Source organism: Tympanuchus pallidicinctus, unplaced genomic scaffold (genome assembly GCF_026119805.1).
Source record: "Tympanuchus pallidicinctus isolate F22 unplaced genomic scaffold, pur_lepc_1.0 scaffold16, whole genome shotgun sequence".
Classification (NCBI taxonomy): Eukaryota; Metazoa; Chordata; class Aves; order Galliformes; family Phasianidae; genus Tympanuchus; species Tympanuchus pallidicinctus.
This window is the reverse complement of record NW_026294679.1, coordinates 10,311,030-10,332,628: the sequence shown is the minus strand read 5'-3', so window position 1 is coordinate 10,332,628 and position 21,599 is coordinate 10,311,030. Positions and strand designations below refer to the sequence as shown.

The 21,599-nt window shown below is 39.7% G+C and overlaps 1 protein-coding gene and 2 long non-coding RNA genes across 6 annotated transcripts in view; 2 read left to right on the top strand and 1 right to left on the bottom strand.

The window, feature by feature from the left end:
* Window positions 1-8: 8 nt before the first annotated feature.
* On the top strand, window positions 9-5,462 carry LOC128077664 (uncharacterized). Its single transcript, XR_008205122.1, has 3 exons — window positions 9-93; window positions 1,231-1,333; window positions 2,262-5,462. It is a non-coding gene; the product is annotated as an uncharacterized LOC128077664 (long non-coding RNA).
* A 141-nt stretch (window positions 5,463-5,603) lies between these two features.
* LOC128077665 (uncharacterized) lies at window positions 5,604-21,424 on the top strand. Of its 2 annotated transcripts, XR_008205124.1 has the most exons (4): window positions 5,604-6,522; window positions 6,625-6,690; window positions 9,385-9,532; window positions 21,316-21,424. It is a non-coding gene; the product is annotated as an uncharacterized LOC128077665 (long non-coding RNA). The 2 variants fall into 2 exon arrangements; XR_008205123.1 differs by having other exon boundaries at window positions 5,604-6,690.
* Window positions 11,852-21,599, bottom strand: part of SORCS1 (sortilin related VPS10 domain containing receptor 1) — a 269,815-nt gene continuing 260,067 nt past the window's right edge. For 2 of the 3 annotated variants that reach the window (XM_052677145.1, XM_052677147.1), the window contains exons 24-28: window positions 21,346-21,445; window positions 16,852-16,957; window positions 16,533-16,693; window positions 15,128-15,246; window positions 11,852-13,824 (exon numbers count right to left, since the gene is read on the bottom strand). In XM_052677145.1, the coding sequence (XP_052533105.1) occupies window positions 13,768-13,824; window positions 15,128-15,246; window positions 16,533-16,693; window positions 16,852-16,957; window positions 21,346-21,445 (543 nt within the window). In that variant the 3' untranslated portion in view covers window positions 11,852-13,767. The remainder of the gene's footprint in view (window positions 13,825-15,127; window positions 15,247-16,532; window positions 16,694-16,851; window positions 16,958-21,345; window positions 21,446-21,599) is intronic. The other variant, XM_052677146.1, reaches the window with a different exon arrangement.

Sequence of the window (21,599 nt, the reverse complement as noted above, 5' to 3'; positions counted from 1 at the left end):
GAATTATGACCTGGAGCATTCTGGAAATGGGACACCCTCTTCTTTCTGAACTGAAACAGGACCATGCTAAACCCTGAAGTGCAGATAGTCATGGTGAGTGTACATGAGATCCAACTTGATTATGAAGGTCAGGACATAACATGTAGAGTAAGGACAAGGGGAATTCTAACATTTTTTTCCCTGTGTAAGGAAATCACAAACAGGAGGAAGAACTAGAAAGAACATCCTCCACATCCTTCATGCATGCACTAATCATCAAGATATCATGCAAAAAGTAGGCAGTATGTATGCAGGTGTCTCTGCTTCAGTTTGGACCATGCTGCCAACATCTGTTATCCAAATGAAAATGATTCCATACGTATCCAGAGCTTAAATACATACATGTACAAAGGAATTTTTTCTGGTTGCCAGGGGAACAGCTTGTGTGCTCTGATGTGCTCAGTAATACATAGCAAACACCCCTCAGGACTGTGAGCTGCAGTTATACCATAGCTAGAGCCATTTTAGAAGGAGTTTCTGCATTCTGGAATTTCTCATGACTGTTCTTTTGTCTGTGGTGCAGTAAAGGGAAAAAGTTCATTTGTTGCATCTGTGAAAGATGGTGCTGGTAGTGGAGTCTGATCACAGTGCAAAAACATTTAGTTTAATGATGATAACTTGTGTTTTATATATATATGTATATTTATCTACCAATCTACCTGTCAGATAAGCAAGTCTATGATTATCTGTATTTGTCTGAACCACTGAGCTATGATCTAAGTTTTCTTTTGATGCAATCATCTTTTCCCAAATCACTAAACGTTTTCTGAATCCCTCAGGATGTTATAAATCAGTTTCTTAATGCAAAATTTTCTTTCTTGAATTTAAAAAGGAGATAACGTGTGTCTTTGTCCCTCTGCTCAGTCCTCTATAAAATGTGCCTAATAGTTGCAGTATTTTTTTCTGACCGTGGTATCAATGCCTCATCTACTCCACATTCTCTCTGAAGTAATCCATTCTCACAAATGAGGCCACTTCAACTTTTTTAAAGTCTATTGCCTATCCAAAAAGTTGATAGATTTTACAGGAGTCATGTTTTCATTGATTAAATAGACAGAAGATATTGGAATATGCACAGCCCTTGTAAGATGTGGTTGTGAAGAAAAGTCTGCATTAGGATTTGCATGAGAGATTCAGTGTACAGGGGGATTTCTTTTTAAGTGCATATTTGTGACTGAATGTGTTTTTTAGTTCTGTCCTGTGTGAACAACTACAATATCAGAAGTTCCCCTTCTCATAGAAACAAGGCTGAAGATGCTCAGCAGAGCAAGAGCACCCCACCAGCAAAGTGGAGGTAAGGTAGCAGCTGGTAGCAGTCTTCATTGCCAATCTTCATGGGATGTGGATTTATGTTCCAAAAACTATAGCAGATCACAGTAAATCAAACCCCTTTGTGTCTTTTACCCATTAGTAGTGCAGATTTATGTGATGTGTGTACATAACATAAGAGATTTCCAATTGGAGTTGTTGTTCAGCTCTTTTTACACAGCAAACTGTTCTCATTTCTTTCAGAAGAGTCCTTGGATACATGCCCAAAAACAAATTTCCAGATCCCTTCATCAGACTCCTTCTCCTTCTCTCCTCAGTCTCTGCCCCTCCCTTCTTTTCAGTAATAATGGAAGCAATTTTCATCATAAGCTAAACAGAACTGAATTTCTTTGCACCTTATGTGAAAAAAAAATTGTGTGCAAACTAGATAAGGTAGAAGAATAGTGCATGAACTGCTGCCATCTCTTGGTTATATTCATCACTCCAAGTATTCTAGAGATATTCATTGAAATGAAGAATATTAGGGCAGTTCATACTATTATTTTCCCTTTCACTCACAACCTTGCAAACACAAAGCCATTTCATTTTTTTTTCTTTTTTCTAATGCTATTGTTGAAATTATGTTAAAACTGTTAAGGAAACGTTTAAAGGTTTTCCATCAACGTATTTTGCGTGCTGAAGCAGTGATGTACTTTGTTGTACTTGGATGGGTTTGTGGTTTGTTTTTATTTTAATCTCTATCTTTGTTAAGTTTCTGAGTTCTGTTGCAATTTTTGTACCACAACAAAGAGAGTGTTACTGTTTTGGCATTCTGACAGCGAAGGGCATAAGAACAAATTAAAGTAAGGGAGCTGGTACTAGCGAAACACATCTGCCTAAGTGAAGGAAGATGAATTTCCAACATAATTTTTTCCCATGTCTGAAGAATAACACTAATTTTATGCCCTATCCAGATGTGTGCTCTGATTAAAAGCTTGTTGAAGCTAATGGCAAAACTTCAGTTGACTTCATGAGCATTCAGATAATTTCTGGTGACAATCATCAGTTTTCCATCAAAGTTGTAAGTAAAATTACATTTTCCCATGCATACTGATCACCAGTGTTGCTGCACGTTTAATGAGTTTTTGATTATTTCAGTAGGATATCAATTGGCTTTTTTTAGGTTGACTGAGATGCATGGACAGCTAAAATATCCTGTCTGAGCCCACCAAAACTTGCTATGGATGATCAGTAGGAACACAGTACTGTTTCTCCCAGTGACTGTCACACAGGCAGGATTTTCATCTGTTTCTTGCTTTTTCCTAGCCTTCGGTCTCATTCCTGTTGATGTCATCCTTGCTTATTAACACCACATGTTTGCTAACAGCCATACCTCAGTAGGTCCTGTGGTTGTGCCATGGCTTATCACTTCTGATAGTAATAGAGATGGATCAGCTATTTGTACCAAAAAAACAAGTGCAGAAGGTCTGAGAATCACCTAATAGAAGCGCTCCTGAGTTATGCCAAAGGTTTAATTAACCAGTGCTATAATAAGCAGGTACTCTCACTCTTCTGAGTGAGGATTATCCACTTTCTGTCTTTTGGAGCAGAAGAAATTAGGCATTGTCGTTAGTGTGACAAGCACTTGGTTAACATGTGGAACTGAAAAGTTGAGCAGAGGTCTCATAAAATAGTTTCTTCATCTGGAAGACCAGGAATTGCTTGATCTGCTCCCTAGATATCTACAGTCATAGCTGAAGATCTCCTTCCAAGGGGATGTACATGATTCTGCAATCCTGGGCTCATTTAGTTGTCTTTTTGTTGTTGTGACTAAATAGTATGATCATATACACACTCAGCTAAAGCCCCCGGCATTAAGTTTGAAAGAACTTGTAGATAGGAACAACATCTCCCTGTGTAGCAAGTTTTACTTCACTGGTTTTTATTCATGAGCTTTTACATGACAGCTTACTGCAGCCTGATTTTCTTACTCACTGAAGTGATTAAAGCAATATCACCCTGGAGACTCCTTGTTTGTCTGCACATATCACTGCCACTGTCTTATCTTCCTCCAAAGCAGGGGCAGAGGACTGGTGTGCTGGAAATTTGGCATGATGAGGTTTGTTCTCACTTCATAATAGAGCCATTCTGTTTTCTCTCTTTTAGGTTTGCTGAAGTTTCTTTCTGGTAACTTTATTAAAGAATTAAGAAAATGGTAACTATTATCTGGAAGAGCACAGTATATCATAGAATTGTAGAATCATTTGAGTTGGAAGGGACCCTTAAAGGCATTTGGTCCAACTCCTCTGCAACAAAGAGGGGTACCTGCAGCTCCATTAGGTGCCCAGAGTTCGGTCTGAAAAGTGCCATGAAGCAGTACTTCACACTCACAGTGGTTCAAAGAGAGCTAAATAGATTGTATGGATAGAGCAGTATTGCCCTGTAGTGCCAACACATGCACTGTGATACAGAAAGTGCTGTCTGGCACCCTGTGCTGCAGAGCAGGCTCAGGACTTTGACATCTATGCACAGCAATAATTGCAGCTTTTAGTCCACATCATACATATGTTGATGGAGGAAGGATAGGAAGGAGGGGAGAAAAAAAAGACTGAAGTAAACACTTATGTACTTACGTGCATGATGAGCTTCTGCTGGTAGCTCAACTAAATCAATCTGCTGAGCAGATACTTGCTAGAATGCATATGGAGTATGGGCATGTAAATGGGTTGAAAAGTACTAGTAGGACCACTAGTGCTCAGATCTGGTTACTTAAGCACTGGTTTTCTCAAATGCCTTAGCGTACTCAGCTTCCCTGAAGGGAGGATTTCTGTGGGTAATCTGTGGAACCACTTATCAGTAGGTAGTCTGCCTGAGGATATGGAATCTGCAGTTCTTAATGTGGCCTTTTCCATCTCCATGTCCTGCTTGCAAGGGATTACGTGGCATTGCTCAAAGAACAATCAAATGGCCCTCTTATGCAAAAAATATGCTTTTTTTTCCAGCCTTTATCTTTTGTATTTTTATTTTATTTTACTTTTTTAACAAATCCAGGACATTTTTAAAAAGCTCAACCCTAGAAGTAAGTAAATTCACATTGTCAGATTATTTCTGGATATGAATACCTAAAGTGCAGCTTGCAAATTGCTCTTCCTCTGCTCATTTTTCCACCCTGTCATTGGACTAAATGCTAAAAAATGTTATGTCATTACCTTTTGTGTTCAAGCTCAGACAAGTCCTAGTGTCTTCCAGAGCTCCTCTGGAGACTCATCTTTCCTACATTGCTGCAGCAGTAGAGAAAAGGAGAGAGCTGTGTTCTTGTTCATTAATCTGGTTATTGAATGAGATTTCTCTCATGAGAAAGCTCTGTAGAACCCCGTAGAATACTTTTTATTTTCTAGAATAATTCACTTTTTTTTGAAAGCAAATTGTCACGCCTAAAAGATACAAGTGCTTTAATTAAGGATGGATGTCTTTCTAAAGAAATTTCTCCAGCTCAGCTGGGCACCACTAAGCTCAAAGCAGGAACCGGACTGAGAACTTCCAGCAACAGACCATTGCCTCAGCTGGGCAGCACAGCCACACTGGGAGGACCTTCCCAGCCCCTATGCTGCAGCACTTAGTTTTGGAAGATTCCTGCTACAGCACATTATTTTGGAAAAGAATCTGAGACTGAAAGATGAGCTGTCTTTGCTGCTCTTTAGAACAGAAGGGTACAGCATGACGGGACTCATGCAAGGCATCCTCAATCTTCTGTAGCAAACGCTGCTGGCTGCTATGAACAACTCAGCCATAGACGGATGGATAGTTTTTTTTGCTGTTGTCCATTGTCCATCTATCTCAGGTGAATAAGAAAGAGAAGTAAGAGGAAATAGAGATGTTCATTCTGGTGAAAATAAAATATTTAAAGCTAAACTTAAAAAATAAAAAAAGGGGGGAAGGGTTAGGGAAGAAATTCTCTCAAATTAGTTTAAGATGTAGTTCCTCCTCTCCCCAGAAATAATTCATTGAAATATTTACAAATAATGGGAAAAGATAACTGTTTGGCCTCAGCAGTGAGGGAGCATGTGTGAACAGCAGCAATTTAGGACATTACCAGTAATGACCTAGGTGCATGGACCTAATTACATGAATGAGGCTTAGCACTTACAGTCTTTGGATAGATGAAAGTTGAGGAAGAAAGATTTCTTGAATGGCCAAAGAGTGAAATAACTTTTAGAAAAAAATAAATTAAAATCTTATTTAAAATAATACTTTATTTACTTTTTATTTACTTTTCTTTTTTTTTTTTTTTTTTTTTTTTCTTTCTTTCTTTCTCCACTGCTGGGAGGGTAGAAAACATTTCCCTGATGATATTATAATATTGTTGAAATGCAATTCCCTGAGTAGGCTGAGTAATTTCAAATCCTATGTCCTGACTAAGATATTTAATTTGAAATTATTTAAGTGGTTACTTGGCTGAAAGGGATTCTGAAAACAAGATCTACTTATGAGTCTTCAGGCTAAGGAAACATTCTAGTGAATTTAATTAAGGATGAGATTCTTTACCAGCTTCAATCCATTAAGTAACCTGCAGGTTTGTATCTTGGTAATTAATGTCTGCTGATTAATACAGTAATCATGGCCACATTTGCAGCAAATAAGGACAAACAACAATTTCAACACAGTGTATACAGAGGTTATTTTTTTTCCCTCTCCTTTTAAGGATCTCCTGGATGTATTTATACATTTTACTAATAGAGCTGATACTGCTTATCTCATAAATCTACACAGTGTTATATGCTGGTGTTCTAAGATTGAGCAAGATGCAGTAGAGGAGGCTGTCTGACAATTTTTATCAGTAAAATGTTCTGATAAGGGAAGTGGGCTTTTATTTCTCCTTGTTGTGTCTCCTAAAAGGCTTTGAGATTCTATTTTTGAAAAAGGAATTACAAAAAGGGAATGGTTTTACTTGGGAGTTTGTTTCATGACATTGGTCCTTCCAAAAGCAATCTATTGACATAACTGGGAAGAGTTGGAAGAATGCTGAAAAATGATTCTGCAAAATGATCTACGCTCACCACAGGTGTTCATTCCCTATCTCTCACCACACCCACAGCTGGGAATTGCTCAGGATGTCTGTAATAAAGGAAGCTGGAGAAAACAAGGTGAGAGTATAGGAGGGGCAATATCAACCACTGTATCAGGTTCCCTGCTACATCACATCAGAGGAAGTCCTGCCAAGAAAATGAAGAAAAGGTTTGTTCTGAAGTCTCCTTTCTAATATATTTACATATACAGATATAGATATGCAGGCCATGCAGCAGTGGAGTAGTTTGTTCCTATACTTTTCCATTCTAGATTTGAGCGCTCAGGATCAGGGTGTAAATGAGACAATCAGTCCATGAGAGTGGAACGACACGCAAGGTAAATGCTTTCATCATTCTTCTTTGCTGCCAAATTCCATATGGCAGTAGGCTTTGACAACTCTGATGGTCTCTCATACGTTGGCTTGTAACAAATCTTTTAACTTCACCTGTTCTTCAGGAAAGAGAATGCCTTTTTAGTTCTTTGAAAATATGGTTAGAATGCACACATGAGGTTCTCTGTATCCTTCTAAAAGTCTCCTTTTCAATGTACATTTTTCTGCCCATTGGAAAAGCACCCAAATATTCAAAGATGCCAAAATCAAAGGCTAGCTAGCATCCAATTAATCCTACTAGCAGGTGTCTGCAGATAGCTAGTGAAAACTTTGTAGACATGATGTTAATGTTCTTCCAGGCATCAACTGGTGAAAAGGAAAATGAAGAGGAAAGAGCTTTTTGTTAGTTACTATTTCCCTAGGTGGTCAAGGCCTAGCTTCTTTCTCATTTAATTTGTGCATGATTTTTCACTAATACAAAGGAAAAAGTAGAAAGATCTGAAAGTTGAATCTAGTTACAGAGCTAGAAATAGCTGCCATCTTATTTCTCCTCTTGGTTTCTTAAGAGTTGAGCCTTCTTTTTTTCTTTTTTTCTTTTTTTTTCTTTTTCCTGGAAAAATACACCTTGATATCTTACTATAATTAGGATTTCAAAAGAGAGTCGTTGATCTGTTTCTAGAATTTTGTTTGAGTGAATCAACAGAATAATAATGTTGGTTTTGTTGTGTACTATTACTATTATTATTGTTCTGTGTTGTCATCTCAATTTACAAGGATAAATAGGAAAGTATTATGTAGATGAAGGAAAAGTTTAACTACAGGCTGAAGGTAAATTTCCTCTCTCTGAAATCAGAAATACAGTAAGAAAAAGGTGCGATAATTACAAGGAAAATAATAAGTTAATTAAAAATGTTTAAATTAACATGAAAACACAGTAAATTGCTGAAGAGGGACCATAATTTCATTGTTGTGAAGAGCTGTTGAATGTATTCCTACTGTATTGTAACATTCACCGAGGGGTTTCAGCAATAGATCCTAAGTGTTATCTCCCTTGAAGGTTACCTGAATTTTCCATAGAAGAGTTCATCCTTAAACCTTTCTGTAAAAAAATGAAGATTTTATTATTTATTGAAGAGCTGAGGAATCTTAAAAACCACTGTAAAGAAATGGCTTCTGTTCTGCAGATAGATAAACACTAATGAACTCCTCTTCAGAACAACGTGGCGCAAAGATGTGGCAAAAATAACCAAGAATGAGAAAACAATGTGGATGATGGGTCAGCCTTTCTGGGGGGTGTTGGTGGCAGCTTCCCTTTGGAGCCAAATCCAAGGTCAGATGGGCATGGTGGCTCTAACTTTGATTTGGGCTTGGCTAAATGTGAATGGTGATTAATATCCAGACTGATGTGTTTTAGGACTTCAGGTGAGAAAAAAAGCCTTTGGGTGCTGGAAGGTCTTTTCTCTTGCCCATCAAGAAGTGTTTTACAGAGTCGAATCATCAGACTGAAACTGCTTTCTGGAGCTTTGAAAATTTGCAGCAAATCATTCGGATATGTGTTGTCCTTCAGCTTGTGGCAGTTAAGCTTGTCGAGATTTTTAGTCATTAATGGAACACAGTTTATCCATGTGTTTATCCAACAATTATCCAAGTGAGTCTCTTTGCAAGTTCATCTGTAGTTCTATTTATATAGGCCAGCACAGCAGCAGAGGAAAACCTATTTCTTGAGTGGCCGAGTCCAAGTTTTACTCAAGAAATCAGTGTCTCAGAGGTTAGTCACCCCTGTCCTGTGGCTCTGCAGCAGGGCCTAGAGAAGAATTTGTGTTGTACTGGGGAAAAGAGATGTGAATTCAGTCTGGTGTTACTCTTCAGTGGCAGAATAAGGATGTTCCTCCTATGCAGAGGGGGTTAGGAACCGAAAGGTTTCTCTCTTAAAGCTCTTTGTTACACTGTATTTCATGTACATGTATTATTCACCTTCTGCAGCAAGGGCCAAGACAGCTGTCAGTTCAATCTGCGTTTCAGAGCTCTACCCTGCAGCTGTCCCTGTGTGATACATGGCACAGGGCATGGGGCGAATGGCCCGTGCTGTGTGCTGGGGAGCACTTATTTGCCAGGCAGCTGTAGTCCCAGAAGCACTGTTAGAACCAGCTTTGTCCACGGAAGGCTGGAGGAGGGTTTTGTTACCAAAAGCAAGGCTTTTCTCTTGCATCTACGTTGTACCAAAGGTAAGGAGTTGTGACACTCTCCTCCATAGCTTTGCTTCTTCATTATTTTTCTTCCATTTTTGTCTCTCAAGCCTTCTCTGTTGTAAAGTACAAAACCTACAAAGCTTTGGAATTGTAGCTTCCTTTCTTTACAGTGAGGTGGATATGGAACCTCACATGTAATGATTCTAGTTGGGAGCTTTCTTTGTATACTTTTAATTCAATTATGAAGCACAATATAAATGGCATACCGGCTAGAGATATTTGTGTCCATAATGTCTGGGTTTACTACAGCCTCAGAGAAGCTGAGGTAACCCAACAGTTGTCTGGCTCCTGCTTTGCAGACATACAGTTGGGCTACTATACCTTTGTGGAAGGTTGTTATATGGACCTTAGCGATTACCTGTTCTCTAAGTACTTAAAAGTCATGGGTAGACAGGGATGTATTTTAGTCACACTACTCTCTCTGCTAACAAAACTTTGTAACGTTTCTAGGGAAAACAGCATAAATTAGCACAATCTTCAAATCCCTCAGACTTACCCCAGCAGCAAGAAAGTCTTTTGACAGACAGAACAGCCTGGAGCTCTTGCCCTGGAAGACTGGCTGGTATCCTCTGAGTCTCTGCAGTTCCTAGGACTCAAGGTATTACCCCTATGTTGTGTTAGGGTATTTAGAAGTTGGTCTGTCCCATCTCATTCTGAGCTCTCACACACAATGGTGAGTTCTTTAATGTCTGATTAAGATCCACTTTGTCAAAATAACTCAGGATTACAGTGTGAGACTCAAATGCAGAAGTGCTGAGAAAAAAAACATTCCATTTTCTTCATTTTTCTTCATTTTATTCAATTCACTGTCTGTGTGTATATAGCACCTAGAACTAGGATGTCTGTAGGCTGCACCACACTGCAGATAACAAGGAAGACATCTTGAAATTCTCACACTAAGAAATGCATTACAACACAGATTTCCTCTCTGTCCTGCTTTCAGCATAGTGAATGGAAATAGATAACCATATTCCCCTGTAGGAAATAAGGAAAAAGAAAAAGCTAAAGTTAAAACTGTAGATTAAATACATCTCTTAGGCTGATGACTCAGTGCATGATAGCACTCTGATCTTATCAATAAGAAAACAATTTGACTTCAGTCTTTTTGTCTGGGCCAGGATCATAACAATATTCTAATCTAAATGGTGCTATTCTAAACTCAAGCATTATTTATTCTCAGCTTTTACTATTCTGTTTCAATGAGATGCAAAGATTGCATCTCATTAGCTAAAAGAGGAGAAACCTTTTTTCAACAGCATGAAGATGGTAGCTCTGCAACCAAGGGTAGCACTCAAAACACCAAATGTACTTAGAGATGTAATGTGGCAAGGAAACTTTCCATGCATTCAATGCAAGATGACAGCACACAGATAAAATACTAATCCCTTGTTATCAGCTGTAGGTACAAGACTAAATGCAGTTGTCAGAAAATCTCAGCAGAAATTGGCAGGACTAAGACTAGGTTCATTTAGGGTCCTGCTTTCATTTGCATAAGCATTTCAGAAAGTTCTCTAGGAGTCTTGCTTTCCAGCAAAATATAAGCAATTAAGTGTAGTCACATATTAGTATTGTTTGAAGACTAGAACATCAAAAGTATTTGACCACTAACATCTGCTGATTTCAAGGAAAGGCAGTCCAGCATCTTAGTAGATGGAGAAGTATGAATCCCTCTGAATCCAATATATCTGTCCCATCCATATGTCTCTGTCCTGGCAGTTAAGATGATGTAGGAAAAGATGTTGAGTTTTTAAATGATATTTCAACTCCTTGCTTTTTCTGCTAAAGGACAATAAGTTTGTTTAAAATCTCTTAAGGTATACTGTTACTGAGGGAGAATTCACATTCAGTATCCATGTTGGGTATTCTAAGTATATTCTTCGTTTATTACCTGTGTTCAGAGGTTAGCAGTGCATTGCTGCTACTGTTATACAAACCAGAAAACAACATGTATCAATCAGTCTCTGCCTCAGGACGCATACAAGCTGAAGAGAATCATCTGAATATGCTTTAGAGGTGCGTGCACTCTTACTATTTAGTATTTGGTCACAGCAGATGCCCCCTAATTCAAGTGAGCACATGAACTATAAAAGCAGATTATATCTACACGTGCTTCTCGAGTCACCTGCACAACGGACATCACTGCATCAGCTGTTCATCAACCCTGAATGGAAGGTAAAGAAATGCTGGAGTCTGCTTCACAATTTCAGACTAGTAATTATACTGGGTGTTTACCAGGATGGGAAATGCTCCTCCAGTAAGCAAACACAGCACTTCTGTACTTACCGTGCAATATCATGGCTTTTGTGGTGGGGAGGCCTGCAAACAATCTGGTGCTTTCAACCCAGCTTGAAAAGTAGAGCAGCATGTGTTTTTCACAGCAACGTGCTCTCCCTGTTACCTGGCAAGATGACTGAAATTTCCTATGTTTCATTGCTTTCATGTGCAAAACATGATGAATTAGTAATGGCAATACCCAAAAAACTTCCTTCAGCAATGTTGGCAAAAGGCTACTCAAAAACATATTTTAAAGGAACCTTTAACAGTAACTGTGTATAGGCAAAGATAACCATAGACAGAGAATGGAGCTGGAGCTCCAAAGAGTTCAATCCACTGCCTCTTTGGAAACCAGAGAAACAGCGTTCTCTCTCTGCATCTCACAGTTTCTCCACCTGCAGAACGTAAGTAAGAATTCCAAGTTTCACTTATAAAGCACTCTGCCTGAAGGCTAAAAAAGTTATCTTAATCTTGGCTTGTAAGTATAGCATTTTTTCAGAAGCACACTTTATCCGCCCTCTCTAACTTCCATCCCTTTATTTTCAAAGGTTTTCCTACTGTTTTAACATTATTTAGCATTAATTTAACATTAGTGATCTCAGTCTAGGAGAGATAATTAAAATGAGCAACAGAAACACAGGTCTTCATTTAGAGACATAATCTGTTTAATAAATATGACTGTAAAAGCAATAAACGATAGCAATTATACATTACGCTACATTGTATTTAACGAAAGGGAAAAAGAAGATGAAAAAATACATCAAAAAAAAGTAATTTTAAAATTAGAAATAGTTCCAACACTATAAGAAAACTTTCTGATTGGCTTACTATAAAAATAAGTTGGCTAATGTTGGACTTCACTGGGGAGTATTATACAGTTGCTACCAAAACTTTCCCATCTTTCTTAAAGCTGTAGTTGCAAACACAATAGCAAAGCCATACAAATTGCTGTGTTTTTAGCTGTTTGAGAGAGACTGCAGAAAGTGGCAGAGAACTTCCAACTGTGATCATCCTTTGCCTACTGTGGGTCTGATAGGCGCTCTTCCACTTGGTATAACTTTTTATTTATTTATTTGCCAGCTAGTAGGTTGAGTGGTATTGATATCCATTTTGTGACAGAGAAATTCAAAGTCATCCCTCCCCAGCTCCAGGACCCCAGTCAATGCCAAGAATGTCCCTTTTCCCCATATTTGACAAAGATTGCCTTGAGCAACATCTACTGAACAAAACACATTCATATCAAGAATCAGGATGCGTCCTAATCATGCTACACCAATTATGAACTAGGTGGTACTGGCTTTTACCTAGCATAGCTAATAAATGTATGTTAGCAACTGTATTTCTTTCTTTGCGCTTCAAGCCAAAATCTTATTTCTGAGTTTACCTGAGTGGTGTTGTAAATCAGCAATTGTGATGATTATGGGATAGGCTTCAGCCAGATACCTGGTGCTGTGGTCTTGTTTGAGGTGTGCTAAGTCTGCTTTCCCTGTTCTTTTGTGTAGCCTACATGCAGGGGTCCTGAAGTCACATTTCCAGTTGCAATGTAAGGCACCACTTATATGAGTGGTAAGAACTTGTACAACAACTGTCCTGCGGTGCTAGGGCTCCAAATGTATGGGAACGTGCTCAAGCCAAATCCAGCTTTGCTCTCCCCTTTCCCACCTCAAACAATGGTCTCCAATATCAACAATAAAAGTGGTTGAGGGTGTTACTAGGCTTTATCTTAGTCAAAATTTACGTTGTAAGGCTGGTACAAAATGCAGTGTAAGTTCATGCTGGCAATACAGACCTCCTACCTGTAATGCATCCTAGTTCTGTTCAGCCCAAGGTTGGGAGGCAGAAAGTTATTTCCAAACAGTGCTCTCAAAGGGGTGCCTTGGTGTGAGTAGGCTAAAAAGCTGTTTAATAAGGAGGAGCCTGGCTTTGCGGTTGGGATTGCCCGAGCACATACTCAGTTTCTGTGCAACTGTGGGGCACAGGCAGCAGCTGCAGCTAGAGGAATGAAGGGCAAAGTTCAAATTAAGACATAAACCAGACTGACCCAAGATTTTCAGTGCCTTTAAACTCCAGTGTGATTTCTCTTGTGTCCTATGAAAGTCTGCTGGGGCGGCTAGCCCTCCCACGGCCTCAAAGTGCTAAAATTGAGCAGTTAAATCTAAAGCCAAGAACCCTAGATGCTCCCTCCCACCTCCCCAACCCTTCTCCCCCCACATCTCAGCCCACCCATCTCCCTAAAGAAGAGACCCCCATGCATATTCTTGGCCTATATCATTATGAATTTTCTACAAATTAGAGACAGATCAGAAGAAAAGAGAGTGGAGGAGTGACGGGAAGGGCTTCAGGGGTGAATAGTGATATCAGTTCCTCCCCCCACCCCCACCCCCCACTAAAATTGAACACCTGTACAATGCAGTTCTGCTATGGTCTCAGTATAATGTCCACATGCACAGGCTTAAAGCTAAAAACCCTTTGTCATCTGAAGAATTAAAAAGTCCAAATGCAATGAGTTCTCTTTTTTTCTCCAATATAGATATATATCGGTGTCCTCAATTCAACCATTTACATAGGTAGGGATTTCTTTTGTGCTCTGGGGCTCAGCAGCTGTGGAAATACTTCCTGTGGCAAAGAGAGAACAACATAAGAGTCAGCAAATAATTATTGTGTTTTGTTGAAGATGTCTGAAGGTGAAACCTTGCTGGCCTTTGGGATTGAACGGCTCCAGACTGATATGTTCTTCTCACAAATGTTTTCTTGTCATTCAAAACACTGAAGGTGATGTACTGTTCTTTTGCTAATGAAGATGATTCACCCATGTAGAATAGAAGAGGGAGTGGCCAGAGCAGAGGGGTGGAGGGAAGGAGGGGCTGAGGTCCTCAGTGGAAAAGCATAACTCATTTGCAATTAGAAGGTATTAGAGATTTCATAAATAACCTTAAGTTTTGCCTTTGCAAAAGAAGAGCCTAAACTACTCACACCCAGAAAATAGGAACTGTGTTTTTTGCTGCCAGTGTTTGGAGAGAAAATTAAATCATCCAGGGACGTTCATTTACATTCCTCCAAGGAAGGGTGTCTGAACGTTAGTCAAACGAGTTGGAAAAAAAACTAGCTTCTGAACAAGCATATGAAGAGAAACACCCAATTGCAGTATTGTTTGGTTTTCCCCAAAGAAGGAAAACTCATTAAAAAAGAAATTGCTGATTTACAAAAACACATGAAGTAATTGTATACAAGTGTAAAGAGCCTTTGAACTTTATTCTATTCACATCTATGTCCAGACATTCTCATTTTGTCAGTGATCTCTGATTTAGTTTCCACATTTGTCTTACTGCCAGAAGGGAAAAAAACACTCCTAAGAAGTTTGTTGGAAGGATTTCTTTTGATGGAGAATTGAGACTATCTGTCCCTTTTGTGCTTACTATTGTAGTTACAGGTGAAACCCAAGGATGAATAAAAGGCCAATTTCTGGTTCAATACAGTGATCAGCAGTGCAGGGTACAGCTCTGAAATCCACAGAATGCTAGCTACTGTAGAAAGCCAAAAATGCTACAGTTGTACCAAATGAAAACCAAACCCCCAAATGGGCTTTTGAGTTCTGTAATCCCCAAGGCTTCAAGAGATTAATTCCCAACATCAGCAAGAGTAGAGCTAGTGGCTAGCTGACTGTTGTCTCTTCAGTCTGAATGACCTCTGGAAACATTTGCTACTCTCTGCCAACAGTGGAAATCATCATCATTACATTCCTTTAGAAAGAGGAATCTAAAAGCTCAACTAACTCTGGGAACTGGGTTCCTGGCCTGAAATTGGGTGTTTCTCTCTTAGCAGCTTAGACCAATTTTGGACCTTCCGGGATAAAAAGAGAGGGGGAGAAAAAAAAAAAAAAAAAAAAAAGAAAGAATAATTGTTAAAATTTAGGACCCACCGCTCCGGGTCTTGGCTTGAAACCTCTTGGTGATCCACAAGCCTTTTGGAAGTCCTCTGTCCAGACTACCTTGGCTGCATTTCCTTTCCTTGGGTTCTGGACTGTGGCCTGAGGTTGCTCTGTATGGGGAACACCACATGGGAAGGTTGGTTCCCTCACTCCATCCTGTGTACTGCTAAGCAGGGATATCCAGGTCTGCTGATGGATAGCTGCTAAAAAGCTTTTAATAGCTACCAGATCTCCCCTTAGTGAATGTGTGACAAGAGATCACTACTGATTGTACTGGAGCTTCCAATTTAGACATCAATTTCATCAAGAGATTTTCTTCTTTTTCCTCCCAAGATGTTTCACAGGCCACAATCTTAGCACATCATATTTCCTCTTTTAATTGCCCTTCCCCTTTCTCTCTCTCTGTGGTAGCTAAAACATCAAACCTGCTTTAACAAACTCGCACACAATTTTGGGTCTTCCTTGAGTGGGATCTAACACTTGGTTAAGTGGATGAAATTGTGAAAATAAAATATCTTAGTTATGACTATGCATCAGTTCTATCTCAGAAGAACTGTACGTTTTATGAGTAATTCATCTAAAGCAGATCTGTGTTCTTATTTGCTGGAGTCCTGTACTGTTCCCGTGGTCTGGGCCTGCAAAGCTTTCCCCTTACAAATGAAGCTGAACAATGCCCAAGCAATTCCTAAGCAATGTTGGCTTTAGAAGAATACTCCCAGAATGAAACCTTCCTGCTTCATCCCAACACTTTCTTCAGAATAATGTGATAACGTAAGCATGAGCAAATGGGTGACTGAACACAGCATGATCACCTCAATACTGTTCACTTTAAATCCTAATGTTAATTTTTCAACCAGAATCATGTGGGAGCAATCAGCCTGAGGGGAAACCCAGTAGCCCAGTGCTGAGATCCCAGGTTGTGCTCTATTTCCCTGACAATCACACAGGCCACAGCAGTGAAAACGTGAACGAATACTTAACTTTTAGATTTGACTTACCGAATCACCTGCTCACCTCCATGCTCCAGGTGAGGGTGGCTGAAGTTCTCCTGGACAGGACTCGGGTGTGAGTTGTAGCCCCATAACAACATCAGCCCCAGCAAAATAAATTAAATTGCCTTATAGCGCAAATTAAGTGCAGCAGGGATTTTGAGAAGGGAAGAGGATCTACACAGCAACTAGGAGAGGGAAAAAGCCTAAAGTTGTTTCTCTCCCTTTCACAGGGCAGTGAGGGAGAGGGGAGAGTTAGCAAGGTTTCCTGTAGCAAAGCTAACACTGCAGCAGAAGAGGATGGCGGGAGGAGTGTGCAGGGAGATGGGAAAGGGGAAGACTGAGAAAAGGGTTAGCCAATTATCAGTCAGAGTCTGACCAACTGCGGGTTGCTGCAAGTTATTTACCTATGGGCTGGACATCCAACTTCTCATCTACTAGTTGTTCAGGGCTCATCAGCTCACTTTGAGGGACATTAGGTATGCTTTCCCTCTGACTGACTGGACTGACCATCTCTTGATCTTTTTCATTCTGCATCTGTGCATATATATTAAGGCCAGGAATCTTCCTAAAACATTAACAAAAACCATCATTGGGGGGTACTCTGGCAGATGATGTAGCATTAGCTTTTGCAAACCAAGAAACAAATCACTGTGAAAAGGGAAGCCCAGCAAATAAATCCCCGGCAGCAGTGGGGAGAAACAGATGGCCCAGGTAAGGTCATACCTTTTGAATTTGTAGATTACAAACACAGCTAGTCCCACAAAAACAACAGAGAGGAGCATCAACATTGCTGAACCACTGTGACTGGGAGTGAGGTCCACCAGGGGAGCTGCAAGAGAGGGAGATAAGGTTAGAGTCACCTCCGGCCTTGAGGGATAAGTTCTCTCTCCAAAAATGTACTTAATTCTCTCCTATGGCATTTATAAGCGTCTCATCTGTCCACCTGTCTTCAGGACTCCTTTCTCTTTCCAATACAGCTGGGAAGAAACCTGGGTTCAGACTAGGTGTTGTGCTCAGTCTAAGCCCTAAAGGCACCACAACTTTCTCTTTAGAGGCCTCTCCTCTCTGGCACTTTATAGAATAAAGTCTGAAAAATACCCTCTTATGTTGCAGGCAGTTACTGAAGGTAGTTGCAAATGAGGTCACTAGAGTACCAAACCCAGACTTTCTGAAGGATCCTGGAGCTACCCATGGGTTACCTTGTCATGTTGACTTCCTATTTTGTCTGGAGCTAGTCTGGGTAGCTCTCAATGCCTGCTGAATAATGAGCAACTGGCTACTGGATTTTTCTGAAGCAAGTGTCCCAGTATCAAATGTATTGCTCTCTGCTCAGTCCTCTTTCTTCACAATCAGGAGGCTGGTGCCCTTCACAAACATTGCCTCAGCATCCAAGCCTTATCATGGCAAGCTCTTCTCACACCTCTGACATATTCAGTTTCTTTGTCTATTCCTTTCCTATTCCTTGGAACACTTCTCTCTTTCCCTCATGTCCTGTTCTCTCTCCCACAAGTCATCTTTGCAAGAAAGTGCAAAGGTTCAAGAAAAAGAAATAGAAAATAAAAATTCTTAATCAAACGAGAAGTCTCCCAGTGCTTCTCTTTAGAGTTTTGCAGCACCTTTTCATAGCCCCTTGCAAAATAAGGCCACACAAAACATCCAGAAGTGTGCTTTCCCAGAAATACAAAGTAAACAATATTAAATAGAGGCAGTTTCTATCGCTCAAATAACACACACAAACAGAAAGACTCCAGCAGCAGTGTTGCACATACGCAAGCTTTCAGCAATCATACCCAGCCTATGAACCAGATTTTACCAGGAAAAGTGGAAAAACTTCCTGCATCCTGCAGGCTGTGCTCAGGAAGCTGAGGCATCTATTGCTATGAATCCTGCATACATCTGAACTGTGTGTGTGTTTCTACTGTGTGGCTCACTGCGGTTCTGTAGGATGGTGAAGTGGCTCTCTGACTGATTCCAGCGCCACTCAATCTTCTTGTTCTAATCTTGCACTCAGAACCTTGCCATAAACAACTATTTAACTGCTTTGTGAGGAATGCTGGTACATTTTATTCTTCCTTAGAACTGGGGTTGTTCACTGAGCTGGGGACATTGTTTTAATTTTTTTTCATGAGAGGCAGAAATGAACGAGATGAATGGATTGCAATCTGTTGTCCAGAATTGCCATGAATTAATCCTTCCTCCAGTGTGGCCTGAACAAAGAACACAGAGGGGTGAAACGTGCTGAGCCCAACGCCTGTCATTCTTCTGTGTCCCTTGGAAGGCATGTGTTTAAATGCAACATGCACAGAGAGGCTCATTTCTGCACATTCTGCTTGAATGTCCAAACCAAATTAATTTAGACATTTGCACTTTTGTTCTCTGCAGCTTCTCTGATGCTGAGATTTTTGCTGTGTATGACCAGGTACACACACAAGGAGCAACATGTGTGCAATGAAAAACAGGGATGCATTTACATACAAGTTTGTCTGGACAATGCTCTCAGACATGTGGTCTGATTATTGAGTGGCCCTGTGAGGAGCCAGGAGTTGCATTCCATGTTCCTTCTGGGTCCCTTACAACTCGAGCTATCCTACGATTATATGATTCCATAATACATATATGTATACATGCACTTACAAAAACACTTGATGAGCTGTGGGGTTCAATCCACACAGAACCCATAATTGTCAGGATTCCAACACAAAGTAAAACTGGAAATAGGATTCTACATTCCAGAGCTCCATCTCTCAGCCATGTGAATCCCCCTGGGTTGTGTTTCCCAGGGACTGCTTCTGTTCTGGTCCTGCCTTGCTTGAACCCCGCTTTATCTTAGTTTTTTTAAAAGCTTGAATTTCAAAAGCAGAATTCTTTTTCCTTTACAGTGCAAACAAGAGCTTTCAGCAGCAAAGCAAATCTCTTTTTTGGCGTTTTGTCAAATTCTAATCTATTCTCCAGTTTTGATGTCACAAAAGTGGGCTTTTTACTTAGGAAGTTGAACCATGAGATCAGCAACATGATAAGGGACAATATTCCCTCAAAGACTCTACAGTAGCTGCTCTTTGGGCTTTTTAATATCTAATTTGGCAATCCAGGCTTATTTTGCATTCTTGCTGAATCATATTTCTGCAAGAGACAAAATCCTTTGGCATTCCTTATAGGACATTGTGAATTGTTACAGCAATCACTCACATCTCACTGATAGCTTAGAAGGGAAGAAAACAAAACCTACCTGACAGCACAAATGACTGTTTGCATCTATTACAGACAAAAAGTATTCATTCCTGGTGTGTGCATAAACATACAGATATACATTTTCAGCAAGCACAAAGATCCTGTATTTATGCAGCACGTCTAAACTGAGCAGTCTCTGTTACACAGTAGAGCAGTGTGCCACACTATAGACCCTGCCTTTTGGTTCATACAGGGCAGAACACAAGGCTTTGTAGCCCAGGAGAAAAGCTGTCAGTACCTGTGCTAACTGGCTTTGGACTAGGCTTTAGGCAACTCTGCACACTCAAGCAGAGATATCGCAGATTCCTCTCCAAGGAGGTGCAGAAGGCTCCTACACACAGCACAAAATTTGGATTAAATTCAAATGGATGAGATTCACCCTGTATGAAAGATGAGGCTGGAGACATGATTTTAAGCATCATGTTTCCACTGCATGAAATGCAGTATGTCCCTGCAGTAGCAGAAGGTAAAGAGGAGCCTTAACCACGTATATCTGAGGCAATTCTTTCCAACTACAATTTATTAGAAAAGGCTTATAGGATCTTCAGGGCTAGATGAGTCATTTCTAAATGCTGATGTGGGATTTGATCCTGACTTTAATGAACATCAGTCAAAAAGCAAAACAGCAATGTGCACAAGCAGAGTAAACACACAGGAACAAATTACAAAAACAGTGAGCAATTTCAGGTAATTCCATGTTGCAAGCTCACATTCAGATGCTTTCAGACAGTTTTCCTGGAATTCCAAGATGAACACTGAACATTTTCTGAAAGAACATATTGTATCACTGGCCAGTGTAGAACATTCAGGGCAAGGATTGCTTCATTGGCCAAAAAATGCGTACAGATTTAAATCTTAAACATAGAGTTATTAGAGTTATACAATTCTTACGTCATATGTCTATGAACATTTTTTTTACAATCTATAAAATAGAGAACAGTCAAACTGACTGTCCAAGATGTTTTTTTGTTTATTATTATTTTTATTATTATTATATTCTTAAGAGATTAACCAGCTGTGCTATATCTTTGCTTTTCTATGCCTTTGGTTCTAACTTGTCTAAAAGCTAACATCGCTCATATGTTCCACATCTAAAGGAAAGAAGAAACAGGCAGCAATATTCCCAGCGCAGATATTAGCTTAGAAAACACAAAGTATTGCTAACACCCAGGCTTTCTTCTAGGAGGATGTAAATGCAGTCACACCACACTTGTTTTTAAAGTCTCTTTTTCCTCCCTTTTGTTGACAGGGCAGCACATGGACTCACACCACCTTGGCCAGACCTGTTCATACCACGAACAGCATTTTGTAGAGCAGATCACTAGTATGAGTGAACTGAGGCTTTTTATTTGCATGTTAGCAGCCGAAGTTGATCAGAATTATGATTTTTATCCAGCAAATCCACCAGAAAAGGAATTCCTAAAATACTGAGCATGGATTTATACATCCCATCTCCTACAATAATTAAATAGGAACTGTACTGTGAAATGAGGGTTTTCTATACAGAATACGCAGAGACGTGTAATTAAATATCAAGACTTCAGAGCTGGTTTATTTTGAGATAGGATTAGTTACAGGGCAAACTGCCTAAGCGTGTGTATGTGCATATGTAAATTGACTCTTTCAGACTGCTGAACAGCTTTTTAACTGTGCTTTGCTGCTGTGATTGTTCATTTGCACCAGATTATCAGAAAATGTTCAGCACTTGCTGGTGAACTTTGCACTCTGTGATCCAGGCTGAATATACCATGGTGCTCCTTAGCTGTTGAATATTTCAAAGACAGCCAAAAAGTATATACATCTACTGCTGGCATTATAAATTTATAAATAAATTATTTATAAATTATTATTTATAAATTTATAAATGCCACTATACTTTTTTGATGTGACAAAGAACAGAGGATTGGAGTGGGCATTTTAATTCTGCTCACACGCTGAGTTCTGCTTGCTTATCAACAGCGAGTGTGTACTAAGAAAGAGGACACCCACCTGCTGTTAAATGGGCAGCATGGACAAGGACTCGAACCCCTGGCTTCAACTCAAAATGGACGAAGTTTTGGTTCAGTTTCTGGATCAGTATTTCTGAAATCTGGAAGTTAGAAGAAAATAAGAAATGCTTTTTTTTTTTTTTTCCTTATGGTCACCTTGTATTGCTAACAGGTGAGTAGGAAATGGAGCTATATGCTAAGCAAAGATTTTGCAAAGGCACTGGACTTTCTGAATACAAATTCCTATCACCTCAT